The sequence below is a fragment of the Amblyomma americanum genome, chromosome 1, assembly GCF_052857255.1.
Source record: "Amblyomma americanum isolate KBUSLIRL-KWMA chromosome 1, ASM5285725v1, whole genome shotgun sequence".
Classification (NCBI taxonomy): Eukaryota; Metazoa; Arthropoda; class Arachnida; order Ixodida; family Ixodidae; genus Amblyomma; species Amblyomma americanum.
This window is the reverse complement of record NC_135497.1, coordinates 16651869-16675573: the sequence shown is the minus strand read 5'-3', so window position 1 is coordinate 16675573 and position 23705 is coordinate 16651869. Positions and strand designations below refer to the sequence as shown.

The following is a 23705-nucleotide window of genomic DNA, read 5'->3' as shown; positions in this document are numbered from 1 at the left end:
TCCCGCAGCGGCGACTGCGGGAAGCCACGTCGACGGATCCCGAAGTTGTGGCGTGGTATAAGGAGAGTCAACAACGAGCCCAAAAAGCCGTGAATGCCAAGCGCGCGGCCGAGACGCCGAACAACGAGAGGGACGGCTCTCCAAACGACGCCGTCAAGAAGCGGAAAAATGACAGCGACAAGCCGTGAGCGAAGCTGCGTATTCTTCGGGTCAGCTATCGCGCACATACCAGGTTTGACCGGAGCTCAGCCAGCAGCAATTCTTATCTCTTCGCAAGCACTGCGTACAGGTAGTGGAATGACGCCACGTCCATGAAGACCAATGAGGAACTGTGTTGTGACATAATCACTGTTGTTATGTGTTCATATTGCGGGATGTTTAAATGACCCTCGAGAGGTCATTAGGCTTCGACTCCATGATAATAATAATTGGTTTTGGGGGAAAGAAAAATGGCGCAGTATCTGTCTCATTTATCATTTGACACCTGAAACACGCCGTAAGGGAAGGAATGAAGGAGGGAGTGAAAGAGGAAAGGAAGGGAGAAGTGCCGTAGTGGAGGGCTCCGGAATAATTTAGACCACACGAGCGCCTTTGCGTATTGCCTCCATCGAAACGCAGCTGCTGTGGCAGGGTTTCATCCCAGGAAATGGGGCTCAGTAGCCGAGCGCCCTAGCAACCGAGCCACCGCGGCGGATACTGTTGTGGTTCACACTGTTCCTGCAGACTTCCTAACGTCATCTGCCCACCTGACTACATCTGCCGAGTACGTACTTAAGCACAAAGCTGGCCCAACTGGCTGCCAATTGGAATCTCGTCGATGCTGCCGAGTACGTACTTGAGCACAAAGCGGGCCCAACTCGCTGCCAACAGGAATCTCGTCCATGCCGGTGCACCAGGCCGGCGGCGACATGTGAAGCATGTAGAGGGGAGACATCAAGGAGGGTTCCGCGCTGCTTGACTGGAGGGTTGGCGCTGGTGAAAGGGTCGTCATAGGCCGCACCACAGGCGGCTGCTGCCTCTGCATCGCCGTTTGTGGCAACAGCAACACCTGCACGCCTGCTGTTGGGGCGGAGGAGACTGCAAGGGTGGCAGCAGGCCAAGCTCCATGTCCAGGTGCTGCGACCACACGGACGGCGTAGGCTCTGGGGACTCCCCGAAGCCAGTGCTCGGCATTTCCTCCTCCTCCGGCATGGCCCATCCGCGCGGCCTGCAAGTGCACCGGTTAGGATGGAAGTGGGAGGGTGTGAGGGCTGTTCAGAAAGCTTTGTCTATCGCACATCTATAGGTGTTAGAGCCGCTACCCCAAACCACTCGTCCTGAACACCGTCAGTATTTTAAAAATACGTTAGCTAACATTGCAAAACGCCACAGTAATTTGTGCTTCGCTTTTCTGCCGGGTTTCTTATTTTCTGTTTAATATGCCATGAACTTGACCACTCCAATATGTAATTCCAGCGATTCCTCGATGTTACCAACAAGTGAAATGAAAAGAACGAAGTGACGTTCGTATTCGTTGTCACTGGCTTCATGTTTCGTCGAAGCACCGACCCTCCGAAAGCATAGCTTGCCTTCTTTCGTCCTCACACTCCTCCGTCTTTCAAGGGGTGCTATCGCGCAACACGTCACAGTGTGCAATGGCCGCAATACCCAATGAAGACAAGAGTGATGCGCCGCAATGGCGAGAGGAGCTTTGCCTGCTCCCAGCCGGAGGGGATAGTAACTAGGGTAAAAAGACGCGGAAACAAGGTAAGGAGGTTTGGTTTCGTTTATGGGGATTAACGTCCAAAGCGATTCAGGCTATGAGAGACGCTGTAATAAAGGGATCCGGAAATTTATACCACCTGGGGTTCTTTAACGTGCACTGACATCGCACAGCACACGGCTTTCTAGAATTTCGTCTCCATAGAAATTCGACTGCCGCGGCCGAAATTGAACCAGCGTCTTTCGGGTCAGCTGCCGAGCGCCATAACCACTGAGCCGCCTTGGTGGCTGGAAGTTTAAGAGAAGGAATAGGAGGATAAGGAGGTTTGTGGGGGTCATGGTCTCCTCCCGTGTGTGGGGTGTGTTTTTGTTCTCCCTAATATTCCTTCAAATTCGACTAATGAGCTAGAGCCCATCTTCCTTTCGGGTAAGAACACGGCCAGTCAATGGGTTTTACAAGCTGTTGCGGTTAAGAGGTCTGCAGCTTGTAGGATGGCCGAGGCGAATTCTCCTCTATGAAGTGCCGACTCGAGAAAAAATAAAAGCGTAAAAATTTTCTCCCCTTTTCCGTGGTATATATTTACAATCAGGGTGCTCCACATAGCTTTCGCACACTGAGTGCACAGTATGCCGGAAGTCCAGTGAAGGAGAGAGCAACGATGATAGGATGAGGCATTTTACTAGCCGGAACTGCCTTGCCCAACCGCCACAAAAAAAAAGAAGAAAAATTCACAGGGACGCCTATTTTTCATTTTGTGTTGGCAGTGCGATAGCATCAGCAGCTGTTGATGTCTATCTTTAGCGGATGTGACGTCACCACCGGTCTGCTGACGTTTTTTCTCTACAGCAGGCGGGAATGCTCCCGTCTGGTGATGTCAATTCATTCCAGCAAATGGGAATGCTCCCATCTAAACACGTCACTTCCCTTCAGCCAGTCACCGTAACACTGCCTTCCCGATGACGCTTCTGATGCTATCGCATTCAGGCGAGGCGTCGGCCGCCGAAGCTCGCCGCTCTATGCCTCCGCAGCTCAGCATTCCGTAGGCACACTTGAGGCGATGCGTACCTGTTGTGGTAGTTGATCCGCCAAAAATTACTTTTGCCACGCGCGTCATTTCTGTCCGGTGGGTGCGGGTGCACCTTTTCAAACCATCGCTGGGAGAGGGCGTGCCAGACAGAGCTCTGCGACGGTGGACACAGGAGCGGGTCACACATTTCAAACAAGTGACCCCGGTTTCATAGGCAAAGACATATCTACACGCTTCTCTACAGAGCGCTAGAACGGTGCGGTGTGTTGTGCGCTTGTGACATTCGTCGCTACTTGCCGGGCTCGATGCAGTTTTTGAGAGGCACGACAAGTAAGCCATGATTCATGCGAAAGTTTATGCCCGATATGGCGATGTTTTGAGCCCTATGGCACTCTCAAGTAGCACCGGTGCATCCTGGTCCATCGTTCGAGCGTTCCTTGACAAGTGTGTGTGTGGAGGTCTCCACTCCCTTCATTTTGGTTAGCGGGAACACGCTAACACGCAGCCTCGCTTACTACCAATGCATTCTAGCGGCGCTGCGAGGAAACAGCGTATACATGAACAGGGCATGAGAGGCGCACATTGCACATATATCTCAGTTCCTAGCAGTCCCATTGGAACGGGCTTGTGGTACGCGATGCCATTTATGTGTTCCCGCTAATCGCGACTAAGACTGTACAGCCAAGAGTAAAGAAGACTAGCATTAGTGACGTGCCACAGTAGTGGCATACAGCAACACTCGGCGCTGGGGCTAAGAACACGCCGATAACTAAAGTGCTATGTGTGTTCACAAAGCATGGCGCCGCTTCACCGCGCGGTGCTATTTTCATCGCTCCGGTGATGTCACGGCACTAATCTTTTTTACTCGCGACTGTTCCAGCAGTATGACACGCAGCTGTTCATTCGTAATCAATGGACAAGCTAAGCTGATCTGTATCTATAGAAAACCCCATTCTATTAAAACATAGGCTGCTTTAACTGGAAAAGGAGTCTTTGTTAAATAAGGAAGATAGAGTGGCCAACTTGAATCAGGATTAAAATTCGGTGCATTTCTTTCAGCAATGTCTCTCCCTTTTAACTCTGTTGCCAGTACTACCCAAGCTTTGAAAAGTCCAGGCTGTCTTTCCCAATCTGATTAAGTATGTAATTTATAAATCTCAAAAGTTGGTGCGACAAGCACGGTGTATGGTCGCCCATGAACCCATATTAAGGTCCATATAAGCCTAGATGATGTACAAACAGCTCTGGGCTACTATACCAAAGCCAAGTACGGCTGCTGTTGACAGAGTTTGAGCAAAAAGATGTTATGCACATCCACAGAAGTGAGGTTTATTGATGCGTTCAGTGCGAGAACCATATCATTCATTCAAAGCAGCTAATCCCAACATTACCAAGGGGGTATTGAAGTTTGAGTCTCTTCGTCAGAGGTGGGTTTTGCAGGCACCTCAGCAAGAAGCATGTTTGTGTCTTTAATGCACCAATGCTATGTTGCGTCATTCCGCACTGCATAGTTTAAGAGGGCATGCCTGCACACAGGGACAAAGTTAATCGGAAAGATAGACGAGAGTTCTTTGTCCTGCAATGAGTGTAGTAAGGCTGATGATGGCGATGCCTATATACTTGATGGAATTAAAATATGTCTATGCAGCTCCCCACCAGCAAGATTCAGGTTGGGCGACTGCAACTTGTGCCCAAAGAAATACGGTTTTTCATCACAACTTTGGGAGTATCTAAAAAAATCGATGTCATGTATGCAGTATGAGAAGATGGAGACTGTCAAAAAGGTTGCCTTTGTGCAAGACCTGTGCAGGTAGACCACCAATTCAATTTCCCACGAATATATCTCCAAGGTTGAAGCCAGTGCTATGCATGACGCAAAACAGTGTGAAAAGCAGAGATGCCTCGTGTTGCACTTTGGCTTTCCAGAAAGCTGGACTGCAATAATTCACAATGACGTACAATCTATCACTAACACAAAAAGCAGGTGTCCGTATTCACCTGTGTTTTCACTGCAAAAAAAATTCAATGCAAAATTTTTGCTGTGATCAGAAATAGCATGACCCATGATGCACTACATCCATCATTTGCATAGGCAAGATTCATGACCGAACAAAGAGCTTCCTCTCCAAAATCACGTGTGTAAGTGGCAGGGCTCACAAGTCATTTGAAAAATAGCTATAAACAGTACGCACTGTGCACAAGAATTGCGCATGCGCACAGTAGCTGCTCTCTGCTACAGCCCATGAGAAAAACTCCTGAACAGTACAGGGGGATTCGTAAAACACCACGCATTCCTTAAGAACCTAGGTGTAGACATCACGACTAAGATATTGTCAGCATCTGACGTTTTATTTATTTTACTCGTTTCACATTGCTGCAGGCGTTAAGTTATTTAAACCCACGCAGGAGTGGGAAAAGAAAATACATTTCAAACAAGAAATGGCTTCACACCTATCTCCCGGGGAGGCCTAGGAAACATAGAAGTGGTCCCGCACCTGCAAATAATATTCAAAACTTGCAGGAGAAAAAAAGAACGGAAAGACTTGCAAACGGTAACGGGAGCGCTCATGGAATAAATATGTAGCTGCGTGCATAAGGCATGCAGATGCCAATAAAGTTTTGAATGTAGCCTAAATGGATGCGAGCACACTCAAAGAAATGAAACCATATTGAATTACTTTCAAGCATACCTGCCTGTGCAGCAGGATAAAATACAACAAATCTTTGTCAGTTAATGTCACACGTCACGTGTTAACTGTCAGCTATGAAAAAGAGAAGAAAATCAAAATTTGGAAAGTGCTCATGCATACAAATCAGGTGCAATTATTACACCAGTTGTTTGAAAGGACAAATCACCCATGTGAAGGTCTGTCTTCTACTGGAGGCTTATGTGCACGGTTTCGTTTTCTGTCATTTTTTTTTTGATGTCATAACTCTGGATTTGTATTCTCAAAAATATTTCACATTTGGACTGTCCACCCAGGTTGCAGGAAGTGCCTCAGAATTGACGCTCAGGAAACATTTGAGCAGCGGATGGCATATTCACTGCTTTCAAAATTTCACTTCGCAGAAATTTCCCTTGCTTCAAAAGTGAGAGCTGTGAGCTTCCATGTCACTTCATGACAATAATGCAATGTGTTACGCATAATTTTCCATCTCCTGGAGACCCGCTCGAGTAACGAACAAAAATTAAGGATGTGCTCTTTCTTTGATTTTTGAAAAAGACAACTATATTTAAATATGGCAGATTTGGTGCCATATTCCTTGTGTTTTCGTTCATGCAACAATGAAAGCCTGTATGCTCTTTTTGACTCAGACGTGTATCTATTCTGCAAATGGTAAAAGTGCGCCTTGCTGTCACAGGGAAACAAATCCTTAACTCTTTTCTTTCAACACATATTCAAATTCTTCAAGTTGAACAATGGCACAAAACGGCCCATTCTACGTTATCCTGGCTCCTTTTGTCGTAAGCGCACCTTCCTCATGTACTTGCAGACGTGAACAGGCTGGTCCAGAGAGTGCGAGGTGTGGAAGGCGGTGCAAAAGCTGCGAAATTTTAAAGCAAGTAGCAGTTTCCAGAGGAAATACTTGCGGTCAAGCGCAGCCGCACAGGTACTCGAATTGTAAAACACAAGCGAAGTGCCCTCCACAGAGCAGCGGCGCCAAGATTGCATGTTATGTACCGCGGCACGCCACTTCAGCGTAGTACAGACGCATGCTCACCTTTGCACTTAGTCACGACGCGTACATTTCACTATTTAAAACACTTCCTTCAGTCCCTAATAAATTAGCCTCTCGAACCGCTTCACAGATACCTATATGCGTTTACTGCTGTATGCACCCTGTGAAAATTCTCCGAAGGCAGGCGCTGCACTCCACAGACAATGTACTAAATGCAAGACAATAAAACACGCTTATCGACGGTCACCTGTAAAGAAACTGTTGCATCGCGGAATGCAGCAGCGTTCTGTGCAGAAACAGCATCCACGCAAACCATTACCATCCTCCGGGAAGCGCCGAAACACTAACGAACCGCTGCTAGGGCCGCTGCCATGGAAGTCGCCATGTTGGATTGAGGCAATTGAGGTTGGATACGGTTGGATGAAATTTTCAGATCTTTTGCTGACGCGCGACCCTCACGCACGAACAGGGGCTCACGAAATCATATCGGTAGTTTATGTAGTCTAACTTTTTGTATAAAACTTTACTCTTGTTGTCTTGCCGTGTTATTGGATACAGTGTTTCAGCATATCATCATCACCATGTGTATGCCGTCTGCTCGATATGGTCAATGGTGTTGCTGCTCTTCAGTGAATTCGTGCTCTTAAAATAAGAACATTAGTAAACGTTCTTTACTGCATGCTTATCTTCAGCTAGGTGGCGAGACCTCGCGCACACCATCGCGGCAATCTCTATCCAATGCCTCCTGAAGAACATGCCTGAAGCGTCAGGGGTTTTCTGCCCACCGTAGAGCGTGCGTCCGCAGTATGGAGGCGCTGTCAGATGACCACCTAGCAGACGACACACAGGCAGCACAGAATTTTCTTGTGACTGCCGTTGCAGCAAAAAGTATGCCTTCTGGTGCGCTGTTTCTTAAATTATTTGTGTGGTGTGCTTAGTGTTACCGTATGACAAGTGACGCGTCGATGACAGCAGTTGCTGGAGGGAGTAGCGAGCGAAAATGCATTACTTTTGCATTCCGTTTTTCATGTCCAGTCAGCGAAACAATAAGAAGGCCTGCATTTCGTTCCATGAAATTCCTGCTGACTTAGAGACCCGGGAAAGACGGCTGAACGTAATTCGAAGAAAGAACTAGCAGCCAAGCACAAAGTCAAATCATTTTGCAGTTTGTAGCTTGCAATTCCAGCCAAGGAAATGCTACTGTAGACAGTTTGACAGCCCACCAAGACAGGGGAGGGCTCTTTTACCCGACGTCAGATGCTCAGAAGAGTGTTACAGGGCTCCAAGAAGTTCGTCGATATTATGCTCAAAGACCGGACGCATCTTCAAAGGTCACTGGACACATGCTTGCTCTACAACTAGTGTGAATAAAATCGCGAGTGTGCCTATCCTTACGTGTGAGAATAGGGATAGCGGCCACAGGGAAGCACTACTAGATATTATATGCAAGGAGTTAATTAAACTGTTGCTAACAAACCATGCATGCATTTGACATATAGCGACGGTTTAAATAACTTCTTGCAGATAATGTGCAGTAGTGCTTCCCTGTGGCCGCTATCCTTCAGACAAGAACGCAGTTGCGAAGATGTACCACAAGAAACCTCTTTCCCTAAAATTCTTGAAACTGCAGTAAGAAACAATTTCCACCGCCTTCATCGCACCGACGCATGCCATTTTTCTTTGTAAGGACGCACGTACGGGTCTGTGCTTTCAAGCGCAGTTTGTTTTTTTAAACATTCTCAATTGAGAACTGCTTTCTTGAATTGATTGAATGCTACCTGTGCTCCTTGTACGCGGAATATGAAGGCGAAATGTTTTTTGCAAAAAGGAGGTATAAGTATTGGATCTTGTTTGGCACCTGTGATATCCGACATTTTTTTGGCACAGGGCAATCGGAAGATATCGAGCATACTAAATACGCACAATATTTTAGCTTGCTTTAGGTACGTTGATGATTACCTGCTTTGTCTTCCCAACAGCCTGACTCCATAAACGTGAAAGGTATTCGTAATGAATGGAAGAGTGCTTTTCCTGGCCTTGAGTTCACATCTGAAACCCCACAGGGCTGCCAGATTAGATTCCTAGACCTGCTGTTGACTTGCAGCGACAGCCACACTTGCTGGGCTTATAAGCCCAGGGCAGAGAAATCACTGTTGCGATTTGATTCTGGTCATTCTAAAATTGTTAAACGAGCTGTAGCAACTTCTTGCCTAAAAGTAGCTATAAAAAAATCATGCCCCCATTCGATTATTCACAGCATAGTTCAACAGGTTTCCCGATTGAGTGCTAGTGGCTATCCGGAGCAGTTACTTGGCGGCATTGCAGAATGCTTAGTAAGGGAAGTTACTGGGTGCGATAAGAATAAGAAACCGAGCTATGAGGGACGCCCCGTTGTGATGCCATACATTCATAACATCTCCCACAGAATAAGGAAGACAGCGAACAAGTACGGAGTTGAGGTGGTTTTTTCAGCTCCCAATAAGCTAACTGGAATGTGCAAAAAGGTCAACGAGAATGAAGACCACGAAAAGAAACCTGGGTGCAACGTCAAACACGACATCACCTATGTAAAGTGTGAAGAAAACGTCATTTACAGCATTCCACTCAGCTGTCAACGAACCTACATAGGGCAAACGGGTAGATGCCTGAACAAGGGGCTCAGCTCTAGAGCACGAAAGATTATGCGAGCAAGTAGCAAAATCCGGGAAACTGGCACCACATTGCGCACACTGCAAATGCACCCCGATGCTAAAAAACACCAAGGTAATAGGTCGGGCCAGAAACAGACAGGGACGCGAAATTATCGAAGCTTTCGCTATGCATGTTGCTCCAGATAACCAATGCGTCAGCTCCCCTTCGTTGATGCTAGGGTGAACTGAATTAAACTACCTCAGGAATAGTAATCTTCGGCTGTTGTAAAGGCACGTGTTGACCTGTTATTATATATTTTAGTGTACATTTTTTCCTTTGTATCGCTTTTGTCAGCGCCGTGTGCTCTTCCCTCTTCTGTGTATGATTTGGCGTTAATATGTGTATATAGTCATGTTTCTTCACAGAATAAACAGTTGTTAGAAAGCGCTTGTTCTGTGTGTTCGTCCCTTTCCGTATTTTGGTAGCGCTCACCAATACCTTCAAGGACCATGTCTGATACTCCCCTTGTTCCAGTTGCCATTTCATCTACGCATTTTCTTGTCATTTGGAGAGATCCGGCCAGTCAGGCCCGCTGTGCTACTCGCAAAGTCACTGTGCGCGTGTGCATCACACAAGAACCTAGCTAGCTGTGTTTCTTGCGGAAAGAATAGAGAAGAGGGGCATGGGTTTATTTGAAATTTGTCACCGTTATTCAAGGAGGTACCGTTCGGCGAAAGCTCGTCGGAAAAATGACCAGGAATAGCGCAGGCTGGGCCTTCCAAGATCTTCTTCGCCCGATCGTAACATCTCTCGCAATGCTCTCTGCAGCAAGATTGTAACAGACGCGCGCTTCGCAAAGTTCTAAGAACATTAGATACACGGGATTTGCCCCCTGCGGGCCAACGACTCCCCAGGCAGGTTACCGCGACGTCTCCGGCTTCCATCCATTGAGCGCCATGCCGAAATCGGCACTGGGAACATACAGGATTTTTAAGCAGGAAATTGCCAAAGAAAATATCTACGATAATTGTAGGGGAAGCTCTTTGTTGTTTGAGGCCAAGACTGGAGTTTTGCGGACTAAGACATATAGAGTCAGGTACCACGAGATAGACACGCTGTGCATTGCGTGCAAAGAAGAGGAGGAGGAAACGGCTGAACACTTGATAATTTTCTGTAAAGGGCTTCACACTGCAGTGGAAAGCAGCGGGGCTGATTTACCCAAGGCATTTGGGTTTAAGGACAGTGAATTGAAAGAAGGTTTTAAGCGGGTGGAAGTAACCAAGCGAAGGTTTTATGATTGACATGACTAAAAGCAAGACCAGAGTAACATTTCATAAGTCATGGCTAGGTGGCTTGAGCCACCACCCGATTTAAAGGGTTCAGCCGTATCCATCCATCCTTCGAAAGCCGCTGCGAGCTAACAACGGATTTCGGACAGCTCACATTAACGCTGTATGCATCAAATGAAGAGATGCTTGCAGTTCATTTCAGAACGCGGCATAATATTCAAGAGATTCTGAACAAAACGAGATTTCTCATTCAGGTCACGTGAAATGCAAATTGCGATGAAAAAAGTTCCACCACGCCAGATTTGAACCGACAATCCGTTCACATCGACAGAAAATACAGCCAAGCGGCCTTAATCCAAGGCGTAATGGAGGGACAATTAGAAGGACAGGGCCAAGCACATAGTAGTTTTGTGTGGAACCAAAAATAATCTTTTGTAACATGAATCGCAAGTCCACGACGGTGGCGTCCACTTCCCCGACGCGTGGGAAGCGCAAGGTGGCAATGGTCAGATGCGAGGCCTAACGGAACCAAGAGAGTTCCACGCTGCGTAGTAGACTTGGAAGGTCAGCGTTCATAAAAAAAAACAGTGACTTTCACTTTTCTTTTTTTTCTTCGAGGAAGACTCCAGTTTTTCTAGAAATGCCTCAGTACGCGGTTATGCCAAAATTCAACATGCAGCCGCCACCGGCGTTCATACTGAAGCCGGGCCGGCCTTGGGTCCTGGTTTCTCATTAGTTGGTACCAAAGGTCGCTGTAAGAAGGGTCGCGGCTGCCAACAAAGCGCAAAGGTGCACTCCTCATTTATCCCTTCGATGATTAGGATGGTGTCAATTATTATGCACGAAAAAATTAAGCTATTCAGCCACCTGCAACGACGACGAACGCAATGTGCCAGGACGCCCCAGACGAAGAGCTACAGTCGCCACTCTGAAGCAAATATGTTCCCTATCGTCACATGTCATGATCGAGCGCCAGCGTTTTCAATGCAGGTGGCAGGAACCAGGAGGGACAATTTCCGAGTATGTCTCAGCTCTGCGGGAATTAGTGAACGCATGCTGCTATGCCGTGTCTGGAGATGTCTTGCGACCAGTTCATTATGGGAGTGGCGTCTGAGGGAGTCCGTGAAAGACTGGGGTAATAAGTGATGTTCTTAACGGGTGTCCCCATTGCGACGCAGTATAAACAAACAGGGGCGGACGCTCGGGTGTTTGACGCAGTAAAACTTGTTGAGAGAACACATGCAACGCCGTCCGCATCAGCAGTGCGTCTGGCAACAAGGCAACAGACATAGTCAAGCGAACAGAACAGCTGCAACAAAAATTGGAGGACGCTTAAGGGCGCTGTACGTTCACTTTTTTTCCGCAATCTGCCTGTGCGCACAAGTTGGTTCAACTTAAACTTTTTTCCGCACGAAACAGATGGTCGCATCATGCTATTGGCTGCTGTCCCGTGACGTAGCAGCGCACCGGCGCCAGGTCGCGCCTCCTCAGCAAGATGGCCGCCCGCGAAGCGGAGTGAAAAACTAGGCCTAGGAGGTGGTAGTACGGAATGCTGAGCAAGCTTTACCATGGATAGGTGGTAGCTCTGCCGAGAAACGCATAATATTGGCCGCATGTGACTACTACGAGTGTTGACAGCGACTTCGAGCTTCACTGTGCAACAGCGGCAAGCGGCAGTTTCCCCCAAGTTGTTTTGCCGCCGTATGGGCATCGTGCAGGAACCCAGGGGGCAGCACTCTCGGCAAACAGGCAGCGCCGCCGGTGGCCGCCGGAGCAGATGCGTTGGGAGAGTCGCGGCCGCCTGGTTTTTTTTTTGGGCGGCCGTCGGAAAGTTTTCGGGATTGTTGCAGCGAAGTGGTGGCGACTTGGCCTAGCTGGAGTGACACAGCGATAAATAAACAGTGTGGGAACATGAAGACACAACACAGAGAGACATGGACGGGCCCTGGCTTTATGCTGGGCCTCTGTTTCGAAGTAGCAAAGCACGAGAAAAAAAGCAGACGACACAAGGAGAAGGGTGCACAATGGCAAGAAGCAAAACACAGCAACAAACTGAAGGGGGGGGGGGGGGGATAAAAAATAATGTGAAGAAAGAAGTAGAAAAATACAGAACAAGATTTGTGGCACCCCCAACATGTGGTACAACGCGACACAAAGCCAGCCACGAGCAAGTCATTCAAGCGGGATAACCGGATAGTTGTGAAAGGTGGGGACGCACTTAGGCAAAAGCTGCGAGAGTGAAAAAAAGAATGCTGCGAAGGAAGTGGTGGTGAAGGAAGAAAAGGATACGGAAGAAGAAGAGGAATGAACGAAGGGGAAGCTGAAACGGAGAAAAAATATGAGAAGCTGAAGGCCTGAAAATTCGCGTACGTCGGCCAGCTAGGCTCATAGAAAGCGACATCTCTCTGCCTGTGAGAATAATTGAGATAACTTACATAGTAGATAGGCAGAATTTTTTTCGAAGGCTTCAATTATCTCTCCAGTGGGTCGGATTCCTCTTCTCTTGATGACAGAATAGTTTTTAAAGGACGCATGTATATAGCGGTGGTCTCCGCAGCGAATCTCAATAAGACGCCCTTTGATCATTCTCTCCACACACAGCACTGGTATGCGCACAGGAGATGGCTGATCCAGTATACTATGTTGACCCTTTAATTACAAATGTCCAGCTTCGAATATAGGAATTTATATTTTTTTATTTGCCTTCAAGATACACCTTTCTTTAAAAATTTTTTCGCATTTGTATGATGATTGAGGAAATCATCGTAACTATAACATTTCGTATGGTTTCATTTAAAGACTGAATTATTACTGGAAAATGAACACATTTTCGGAGCCGAGTGTTTGAGGGGCCCTTCCCAAAAAAAAAGTTAGAATCAACAAAACGAAACAATAGCACTGACAAACACTTGCTGATATCGTGACCAAACCACAGGTTAATTGGACGTTATGTAACAACTACCTAGCTACGTCGGCGCGCGCCACCACACGCGTTCTGTGGTTCCTTTCGCTCTGTCGGGAAGGCTAAATGAGAACACAAAATACAAGGGCAACATTGCGGAATAGCTCGATTCTTTTCAGATGGTGAGAAAAATGCAGGGGTTTGTAGAGTGCCTTCTTTTTCGCTTTTGGGAACAACGTCATGCGGCGAATCCTGACATGATTGCCGCCTCACTGCCCGCCGGGACGAGAGCCATCCACTGTTGCTGTCGCTTTTCTTCGTAGAACTTGTTTGCGGACGTGAAAAACATCGTCCCTGGTGAGTTCAAGTATGTGCTATTGCAGGCTCCTGCTCAGAAATTCATCTGTGACCACAGAATATCCCCAAAGCAACGAGCGAAGGAGGAATACGATGCGCTCCCAGGCAGTTTTGCAGCATCTGAGCGGCGCGGGCCGGCGCGCGTCTCCCACCCGGTTTGCCTTTTCCACCGCGACGGGCGCGCGCATCGCGCCGGAGTTGACCGAGCGCGCACGCCAGACGTAACAGTGCCGGTGTCGCGATGCGTTTACTTCGAGCCGTTTGTGATTGCTTCAAGTGTTCTTTATTCGCGCGACGATCTTCACGAACAGCAGCGAGAAGCAGCTCCCCAGGGTGAATTTCCTGTGCATACAGCAAGCTTCACAGCGCAGTGACAAGCGTCAGCGTAGTGAAAGTGATTGCAGTCGGAACGAGTGGTTTTGCGTCAGTCAGTGATATCGCCTGCAAGTATAATTACGTTTGAAAAGCTTATTATGCACGCCTTGTTTTCCGAGGGCTGAAATGAACTTAGAGTTGTACGGTAGATCCTGGTTCGGGTGCACGCGTGTGTACTGAGTTTGAGTGAGTGCGACGTGACGAAATGAACTTACCAGCTTCGAGCTCTGCAGCGAGTCGCATTCGTTGCAGCGGTTGTAGTGATCGCGAGCGTAAGTCGTCGTGCTGCGGCGTATCCATCACCGATATCAATCGTAGTTCGCATGTACTGTGTTTTAGACAACCGCCTTGAGTGCGACGAGACCATTCTGAAATTTGTGTTTTGCATATGCGAAACGACCTCGGTTGCACAGCCCTTGGGCTGTTTTCTGCCGGGACTACAGGTGCGTTGTCAGCAATCTGCGGCATTGTGCTCCATAAAGTGCAATTTGCGACTATGAGTGGCCGGATTACGATGGTATGCCGGCGGCACTGTGAAATCTGTGTGAAAACATCGGTGTGCTTAGCAGATCTCACATATGGTGAGTCTATTTATTTCCTGCTGGGTGCGCGGGCCCATATCTGTAGTCAATATTTGCGTAACAAATTGAATGAATCCAGCTTCCCCTGCATGTGATCATGGTCTGAGCCAAAGCATTAGTGTTAAGTTTGGGTTGTAACATATCACCAGATCAGGAACACTTATGTACGAACAAAAACCATTGTCACAACTCATTCACCGGTGTTTCCCAATGCACAAGTCCCTAATATGGGCCCTCTAATGTAGCTCTTTTTCATGAGGATTTCATTTTATCTGATGCTAAAAAAGACCACAGCAGATGCCTGAGCTTCTCAAAGCAAGTAACTCATATACAATTGTGCCTTATTAATATGAACACTTTCGTTCTGGATCAGAACTGTACACAGTTTTCCATAACAGTGAATGGTGATTAAAAATGAAAAGCATTTTCAGTAAATTGCTGTGACTACAATTTATTTTTTCCATAGCAGTGTGCAGTGAAGTTGCATTTGAGACAAATGCTTGCAATATTAAGCCCATTATCATGGTAGCCATGGCTGTTGGTAAAATGCAGCGAGCTCGAAGTGCTCCGTGAGCCATGACAATCGGGATAGAAACTTTACTCTTTGAATAAGCACCTGATCCCCGATTTATTGTGGCTTTCACTACACTGCTGTCGCCGAGGTGCTCAACAACTTGACTTTATTAGTGTCGAACAGTTGTTGACTACCGCTTCCCAAGTAAGCTGTACCAGCTTGTGTGAGACATTCGCAGAGCCTTTAGAAGCATATGTCATCAATGCACATGCATCTACTGTGTTTATTTACGTGTGACTGCCTGCAGTGAACATTATTTTCCTGCTGGATGAAGGCAATGATTGGCCTATGAGAATGTATTTGTCATAAATGTAGATTGCTTCTTAGAATTTCTTCGCCTTCTTTGCATTTGCTGCATTTCTAAATTTGTTTGCTTGAATGCAGACGCTTGTTTGCACCTTCCACAATGCTCAGCTATAGGTTTCTGTAGACACACATCTGTTCACATTTGTCGTATGGTCGGGACAGGGCCACATTTGTGATATTGCCAAAACCACGTTAGCAAGGTTTATTTTGATTTTTCAAAATGTGCTATGCGCCATTGCACTGTGGTTGGCCCTGCAATGCTGACATTGAGCCGTTTCTGACGGTCCTACAGTGCCAGTGCAGCCATCGACCTGTTGAGGTTGAGATCGCATTTTATTTCAACCCATTTCCTACTGCTTGGATTGCATTTGCAGATTCCCTACTTTGCACCTGTGCTGAATTCTCGTGGCCGACATGCTTTAACTCAAGTAGTTTTTTCCTTCTTGCCGTGTGCTCTGTTTAAAAGAACATTAGTGTTGCAAGTAAACATCTGTGAGATTATAAGAAAAATGTTATACAGTCAGCAAGCGGCTTAATTATATATTTGTGCAATGAACAAAGTGCACCAGGAAATGAGTCACCGAGCCTTTCAGTGCCAATGATTTTGACACCAGAAAGAGAAGTGCTTCGTCAGTCAGAAAGTGCAAGCAGAGAGAGTCGGCATGCCCGGCAGTTCATTGTTTAACAAAAACTGCACGCTATGCTGCAAGTGGTATGAGGGCAATTCCAGGATGCAACAGCCATATGATTCAGTCTGTATTTGTCGCCAAACACTTCTAACAGTCCTTGCGCTATGTTATAGTATCTGGCTACCACAGTCCAGATGTTCGCATTGCAGTCCATATTACACGACAAAAATATGTCGGTCCCAATTGGCTTTGTGCATTTAGGCCCTGTCATTTGTTCAAACAGCAAGTTTTCATGTTAAGGCATGCATGCTTTGATAAAATTTCATCCCCAGAAAAACTGTCCATAATTCAAGCCATCATATCACAGCGTGGGTATTAACGAGGCATGGCTACGTACAGCAGAATGTGGTAAATTTTTGAGTTCTGATAGTGTCACAAGCACCAAATCATTGCACCATTTCTATGACTAGCATGGGTTCCTAATTGTGAAAAACACTATATACTCGCACACTGCTAAATTGTTGTGGCCCATTAAATTGTTCCTTCCAGGTCGGTACGCTTTTTGAAAAGAATTCCTTTGATAGCCAACTTTTCGTTCTTCATGACATACACTTGCTCCTTAGTCTCTTTGAGAAAGCATGTGATAAAATCATTTATAAAATAATGTCTTGCATCGTACCGTTCTGAGTGGGATTTAAGTGATCCTAGCCAGTTCACAGCAGTTGGCCCATGCCAACTCTTGGTCATCCTGCCTTTCTTTTTTTTGGAATCTCGGGCAACCTCAAAGGTTTTGTACTTGGCCCTTCCCTTTTTCTTACATTCAATAGTGACCTTCATTTCACTTGATGGGAATAACGCGCTACACACGGAGAAAAACTGACAACTGAAACGACGGACACAGGACAAGCCCCCCCCCCCCCCATTGTGCAAATCACAATTGTTCACCTTACTTTTAACAGGCTACAATTTTAGCTCGTGCAAGGGACAGGAAAAAAAGAAGCCTTTGAGATACGGGAGGCTGGTGAAGACGAGTGCGTAAGCGCACCCTCGGTGTTGTTATCAAGTGAGGAGTTAGATCTAATCAAGAAACGAAGGAGCGTGTGACACAGCCGGTGGCAATGAATTCATTGTTTTGAGCATGTGCATGAAATGTATTCATGCGCCCTCGTACCAGAACAGATTTTAGTTGTTAGTGCACACTTGTCCTGTGTCCGTCGTTTTTAGTTGTCGGTTCTTGTCCGTGTGTAGCATGTTATTCCCATCAAATGTGCAACCAACTAGCCGACATTGCTGTGCTTCTTCCTTACACTGTTTCATTTAACTAGTCTTCATTGATTGCTATATGGTCTGCCATCCCAATATCAATATCAACATTCCAACCCTCCAGAACAACCATCAGCGTGCTCGGGAATGGCCTATTTCGCAATGTTAAAAGGACTGCATTAATAGTTTTTAATGTCAGCCATACCCATCTCCATTGCGAGCTGATATGTGTCAGTATTTCCTTTGCTGATGGCATACACACGCCATTCTTTGCAGAGTTAAAGCCCAACGTGTCATCTTTTTTACCACTTCGTTAAATCCTTTAATGAAACATTTCAACAAGTTAACGGCGTTTGGCACCTTGCATGGAGTTATGGGTGAAATTCTCGGCCGCGGCGACAGCATTTCGATCAATAGCAGTGGTCAAAATGTGCACAACCACATCCGGGCTCAAATGTCACTTATTGAGACGTTAAAACGCAACGAAACCTCTAAAATCAATTGCACAAGCTTCCGCCGGTGTCATGATCGCAACTTATTAAACAGAGGCAAAGAGCAAACGTGCATGTTCCGATAATAAAACTTCCAAAAAAGGCCTTTCACTGTGGCCACGTGTGTCGCCCAGCCTGCGTCTGGTTTGGCCGCGGTTTTTACGAGCTTATTAATTCGCTCAGTCTTTCCGCCGGGCCAGGAACAGACGCCGTCATCAACCCATGACGACGGCACAACTTCAACTTCTTTAGAGTTCAGAAACTCGACGATGGCAAACATCTAAAAAAAACGAATCAATGGATTTTTTCATATCACATATGAGAGCAGGCTGGAACACATTTTTCTATCTTTTTTTTTAGTCCCATTATATTCTACGTCACATGTGGGAGGAATATGACTGCTTCGTACTCTCACAGCATGCTGAAGACACCAGAATAAGGCATTGAGAACCTGAAGCAAACCTGCAGTACAACAAACTAAAAACGAGGGCTGAAAACACCAAATGAGAAGGTCGGGACAGATCCCGCAGCTTGTTGCGAGCAAATTATGAACTCACTAGCTCAAACTCCAATACTCTTTGTTCAATTGTTGTCGCGCCTTATATTGCCCAGCAAAATCGGATACACAAACACGACGCAAGATAAAAGAATACCAACCTTTTAGCAGGACGTACCACCAGACTCCCGAAAAAGAGCGAAGTACCCTGACACCGCCACACGTGCAAGTTGAAACGGTTGAAAGTCTCGCGCCTTCGAGTCGATTTCTGTTAAGGCTTGTCTTGGCTGCAATCAGCTTGTAGCGCCGCATAGAAACAACTTTTTCAGACATTTGACAATAGCAACAACAGCGACTCTTGATTTATTTTTGTCATTGCAGACAAATTGTTTTTATCAATTAATAAACCTGTTGTAAAAATTATAATTTGTTTGGCAATATTTTGTCGGGTGTGTCATCAGCCAAGACGAACCGAAAGCTGATCCGAAAGATGATTTCGCAGATGTAAACAAACATGGCAGACACGCTGGAAAAGGCAAAACAAGAGTTGTAAGTCAGCTTCAAAGTAGTGTCAGACGTCGTTTGAGCTTGTAGTCGTTTCAGTGCAGGAAGATCATCTTGTCTGCCAAGGTACCGAGCACTTGGTGTCAGCGGTGTCAGCTGAGCTGACGGACTGCTATCTATTCGTCGTATTCTTCCTTTGTGCGCTGTTGCAACGATCAAGTCTTGTCATTGCGTTATTATCATTTGTGTTGGTTGTGCAGCTGTGCCACGTGACTAGCTTCGTTTGTGTATGCGTGTGTGTGGTGCGCGCGCGCACCCGACCAGTAACGCTGTGAGCAGACCGAGCTTGACTGAGGAGATATGCGACTGGACAGTTCTGTAGTTTTTTGACGATATTCGCAAGTGCACCATCCTGAGTTTCACCGCTGCAAGCTTAGGCAGCACAACTGCTGCTGCTAGAGATGCATTGCATGTCTTTATAAATCTATGCGGCAGTCATGCCCAAGGCTAAGTACTGGCTCGCGAATTATGCGTGGCATTGAACAAAACGCGTTTCTGCAGCACTGCAGGACTTGGAGATCCCACAAATTGAACACGATTCATCCGAAAGCCGGATTGACCAATCGAGCGAGCATTCAGGCCCTGCATTGGCTAGCGCATCAAATGCCTTTGGTGAGGTTTCGGCCATTGCTAGACTTCCCAACTGTTGCTGGCGAGGCAGAAAATCATGTGCCACATGCAGCTGTGCAGCCTGATGACTGGGACTTAATCACTGCTAATAATTCTGCAGGCACCAAAGAAGCCAGTCAGACCAGCCATGCAGAAGAACCCGAAATAGATGGTTCTGGAAGCAGTATTATGAAAAGTCTTCAGAGCTGGGCTGTCTCTCACCACATCACACAGACTGCTGTCACCTCATTGCTAAAAATGCTTAAAAAGCATCAGTGTTTCAATAAATTTCCAAGTGATGCCCGTGCCCTTTTGAAAACCCCTAGACTGCCCGGAGCCGAGATTGTTGACATGGGTTCTGGCGAGTACTGCCATTTTGGTTTGTTAAGAGGTTTACAGCAAGCTCTCAAAACAGTGGACAGTGTGCCATCAACCATCTCTCTGTCCTTCAACATCGATGGCCTTCCTGTGTCTAAAAGTTCACATACTCAAGTTTGGCCTATAGGAGGTATTCACATGACGTCATCCGCAAGGGGCGCTAGTGGCCGGCGCGGCATTCGCCATGTTGGTGGTCGCGCGCGCGGCAGCCGCAGCATTTACCTGGCTTGTGATGTGTGAAATGTGAGTGTATTTAGCGTCTCGCCGCAGATCATTTCTGTCCGACCCGTAACACCGTGTGACTGAGTGGATACGCCGTGAACTGCGCGATGCAGAAAGAGCAGGCACGCTGAAAATGTTGCATTTTGTGAAAACGTCGACCCGTAGGAATGTGCAGGTGCCGGCTTGGTGTGCGACGTACTACAAGACGGCTGCCGTGCGTTGAATTCACCGATATTGAGGTCTGCCTTGTGCACGGCGTAAGTTTGCCGACAGGCCGAGGAATTAAAGTATGCAAATCTATGAGAGGGCGCAATTGCTTGACATGCGGTCGAGCCGAACGTCCGTGCTGAGGGTGCCGACGGCCGAAGTGCCGTTTTTCACCTAGGTGAGTAGTTAAACGTGTATGTTCGTTTAGCTAGCTTAACTTGTCATCTCTGTCTGCTGAAAGTGACGTGTTACTACTGAATGTAGCGGAATTGCTGCACATCGCGTTGCTGCGAACCGGCTACAGATTCCAGGTCTTGTGCACTGGAAGCAACGCTACGTTTCTACAATCAAACCTGCAAAACATTCTTGGTGTCTGCCATTCGTGCTGCGAGTGCATGACAGTATTTGCTCGACCATTTTGTCGCGTAAACAAAGCAGATATGACACAATATGCCTTTTTGCTGAAACAATGAGTATTCGGCGGTTCGCGGACTACAACCGCTGGAAATATGAGTTTCAGCAGCATCCGCTTAGGAATATGGGTAATTAATCATGTGCTGTGTTATCCACTATGTGTGCTGCATGAGTAGCTGACAGTTATGAACTGATATTAAAAGCTGCAAGTCGTTTACATTCTTGCGTGCAATGCAGCCGGCCAGTTTTGCTGCCGAGTTGCGGCACGCAGCTCAGTTAAATTTTGGCACAGAATTCTGCTGCAAACTTCATGCACAATAAGCATTCTACAAAGAAAATTGAACGTTGTCGCATTTAACAACGTGCAAAGATGTTACGGATCACCAACAATTCAGGCCGGATACCTCACGGCGCACCGTGACACTGCGTGAGCTTTCGCGAAACGACCACAAACATGGCGCGTTTGTCGCGGCGACGCTTTCGCCGTCTGGTAGCGCGGCCTCAGTGAATACCTCCTATATTGTGTTTGGTCACAAACTGTAAAGGACTGGGCCCGTTTCCTGTTGGGGTGTTTGCTGGCGACACAAAGGCGTCTGATGCAAATGAATTTCTTTCCCAGTTTGTCGATGAACTGTTGGGATTAATACAGAGTGGCATTACCATGAGCAGTTTTAAGTATTGTGTGCAGATTCACAGCTTTGTTTGTGACGCTCCTGCTAGAGCTTTTGTCATGATGACAAAATCACACACAGGCTACTCCAGTTGCCCACACTGCACTGCTGAAGGCAAATACGTAAATGCCAGGGTGGCTCTGCCACCAGTAGCTTCTGCACCGAGGAAAAACTCCTCCTTTAGAGACCAAACGGATGGGGATCACCATCGTGGTGCATCAGTTTTGTTGAGACTACCAATAGATGCAGTCAAAGATATCCCTTTTGATTATATGCACCTGGTCTGTTTAGGTGTTGTTAGGAAACTAATTCAGCTATGGCTATCTGGGCCATTGACAACTCGTATTGAGCCCACTTCCCGAAATGAATTGTCCGAGAAGACCTTGCATGCCAGCAAGTATGTGCCAGCAGAGTTTGTACGCAAAGGCAGGGCATTAACGGAATTCGACAGATGGAAGGCCACTGAGCTTCGACTTTTCCTGTTGTATACGGGACCCGTGGTTCTTAATGACATTTTGCCAGCACCACTGTATTCAAATTTCCTTGCCTTTCACTGTGCCATCGCTGTGCTTATTAACAAGGACCTCTGCACCCAACAGGCATCATATGCACAGCTCCTGCTAGAATGCTTTGTGGGTACCTTTGCAAAATATTATGGCCAAGAGTAAGTTTCTTTCAGTGTGCACTGCCTCCTTCACCTTGCAGACGATGTTCGCCATTATGGCTGCCTTGACAATTTTAGTGCCTTTCCTTTCGAAAATTGTCTACAACAAATTAAAAGAGAACTCCGCAAGCCAGGAGCTTTGCTGCAACAGCTGTACTGTAGGATGGTCGAAAAAGAGCATGCCCAGGAAGTCTCAATGGTGCAGTGTTAGTAATGAGCACAGTTTTGCAGGAGCGCACAACAAAAAGGTGCTGCCTCCAGGGTGCAAGGCACCTGAATATTCAACTCTCAGAACCAGCAACTTTAATCTGAGCTGCAGCAGTCCAGACAACTGCTGCATTATTAATGGCCATATAATTCTGACAAAGAACTTTGCCTGTGATGAGAACACGTCCTCGCCAGTTGTCATTGGGTGCGAATTCCTGAAACAAGAGAACCCTTATGTGCAACCATTAGAATCATCAAGGCTTGGTATTGTTGTTGTGTCTAAGCTTTCTGAATTAAGATACTGGCCAATTAATAACATCAAAAAAGCTGTCTTGCTGCCTTTTGGATGCAAGTCAGTTGTTCTTCCTTTGCTACATTTGTGACTCTAACGTCATTATTCATAGACCCTGTGGTTCTTTAACATGAACGAGGTGAAACGTAAGGTGCCCGTGTGCTATGCATTGTCAGTGTACGTTAAAAAACCCTAGGTGGTCTAAATTATCCAGAGCCCTTCATCACGGCATCCCTCATAGCTTGAGTCGCTTTGGGATGCTAAACACCATAAACCATCTTATTCTTGCTTAATACTTAATAGAAATGCTTAATGGAAATGTTTTGTTTAGTCCTGTAAACTAAATCTGTGTTTCCTGCTCTTATATTGCTTCATATATTTTATTATGAGCTGTGATGGCTTTGTGTCTTATTCAATAGTGACCATGTCACAATGAAAATATATCTAAAGAAACAGGTGCACATTTGTGGACCAAATCTTGGCCTTGCAAAGGCACCCTAAGATGCAGACAAATAAAATGCATGTGTTTGTACACATGTGTAACCATAGTTACACATACAGTTTCCACATCTGTGACTTGTGTGTGACATGTGTATGTTAGTGAATGGATAATTTAAATAAAACATAATTACACTACTGACTGAACATGTAGTTGAAAAAATCCTTTCACTTCTACCACATACTCCTTTTCATCCGGTTACATATATTAATATGAGAAATGTATATAATAATGAGAAAAATTTATATTTAGTTGTGAGATGTCTGTGGAACACCTCTGCAGTATTTTCAATTCAAGTCCATTAAAAAAATAGAAACCATAAGTTTTAGTTTAAAACCATTGGTATCGTAGACATCCACACTCATATTATGTAACAAGTCCAATGTGAAATATATACTAGGCAGAGATGTTCTTTTGATTGTCCGCGATGCACAGCATATGCAACCACAATAGTGAGGCGTAAGTAATTGAAAGCATCAGGCTACAATCTAGTTAATGTTTCTTGTTTCAAATATCTTGGTGTTTCTATTTCGCATGATTTAAAATGGCACAATCAAGTAGAAAGAGTGTGCTCAGCGGCACAGAAGAAATTGGGTTTTTTAAGAGCAAAACTGGGGAGGGCAACAAAAGATGTTAAACTGCTGGCTTACAGATCTCTTATTCGACCATCCCTA

General features: G+C 46.3%; 1 protein-coding gene and 1 long non-coding RNA gene across 2 annotated transcripts in view; one reads left to right on the top strand and one right to left on the bottom strand.

The window, feature by feature from the left end:
* LOC144110388 (uncharacterized) overlaps positions 1–18505 on the bottom strand; it is a 28856-nt gene extending 10351 nt beyond the window's left edge. Inside the window, exons 1-3 of the mRNA XM_077643243.1 lie at positions 18466–18505; positions 2768–2883; positions 836–1207 (exon numbers count right to left, since the gene is read on the bottom strand). Coding sequence (XP_077499369.1) covers positions 836–1207; positions 2768–2816 — 421 coding nt within the window. The 5' untranslated portion in view covers positions 2817–2883; positions 18466–18505. The remainder of the gene's footprint in view (positions 1–835; positions 1208–2767; positions 2884–18465) is intronic.
* A 285-nt stretch (positions 18506–18790) lies between these two features.
* Positions 18791–22928, top strand: LOC144110382 (uncharacterized). The gene is made up of 2 exons (XR_013309824.1): positions 18791–19480; positions 19599–22928. It is a non-coding gene; the product is annotated as an uncharacterized LOC144110382 (long non-coding RNA).
* Positions 22929–23705: the final 777 nt, after the last annotated feature.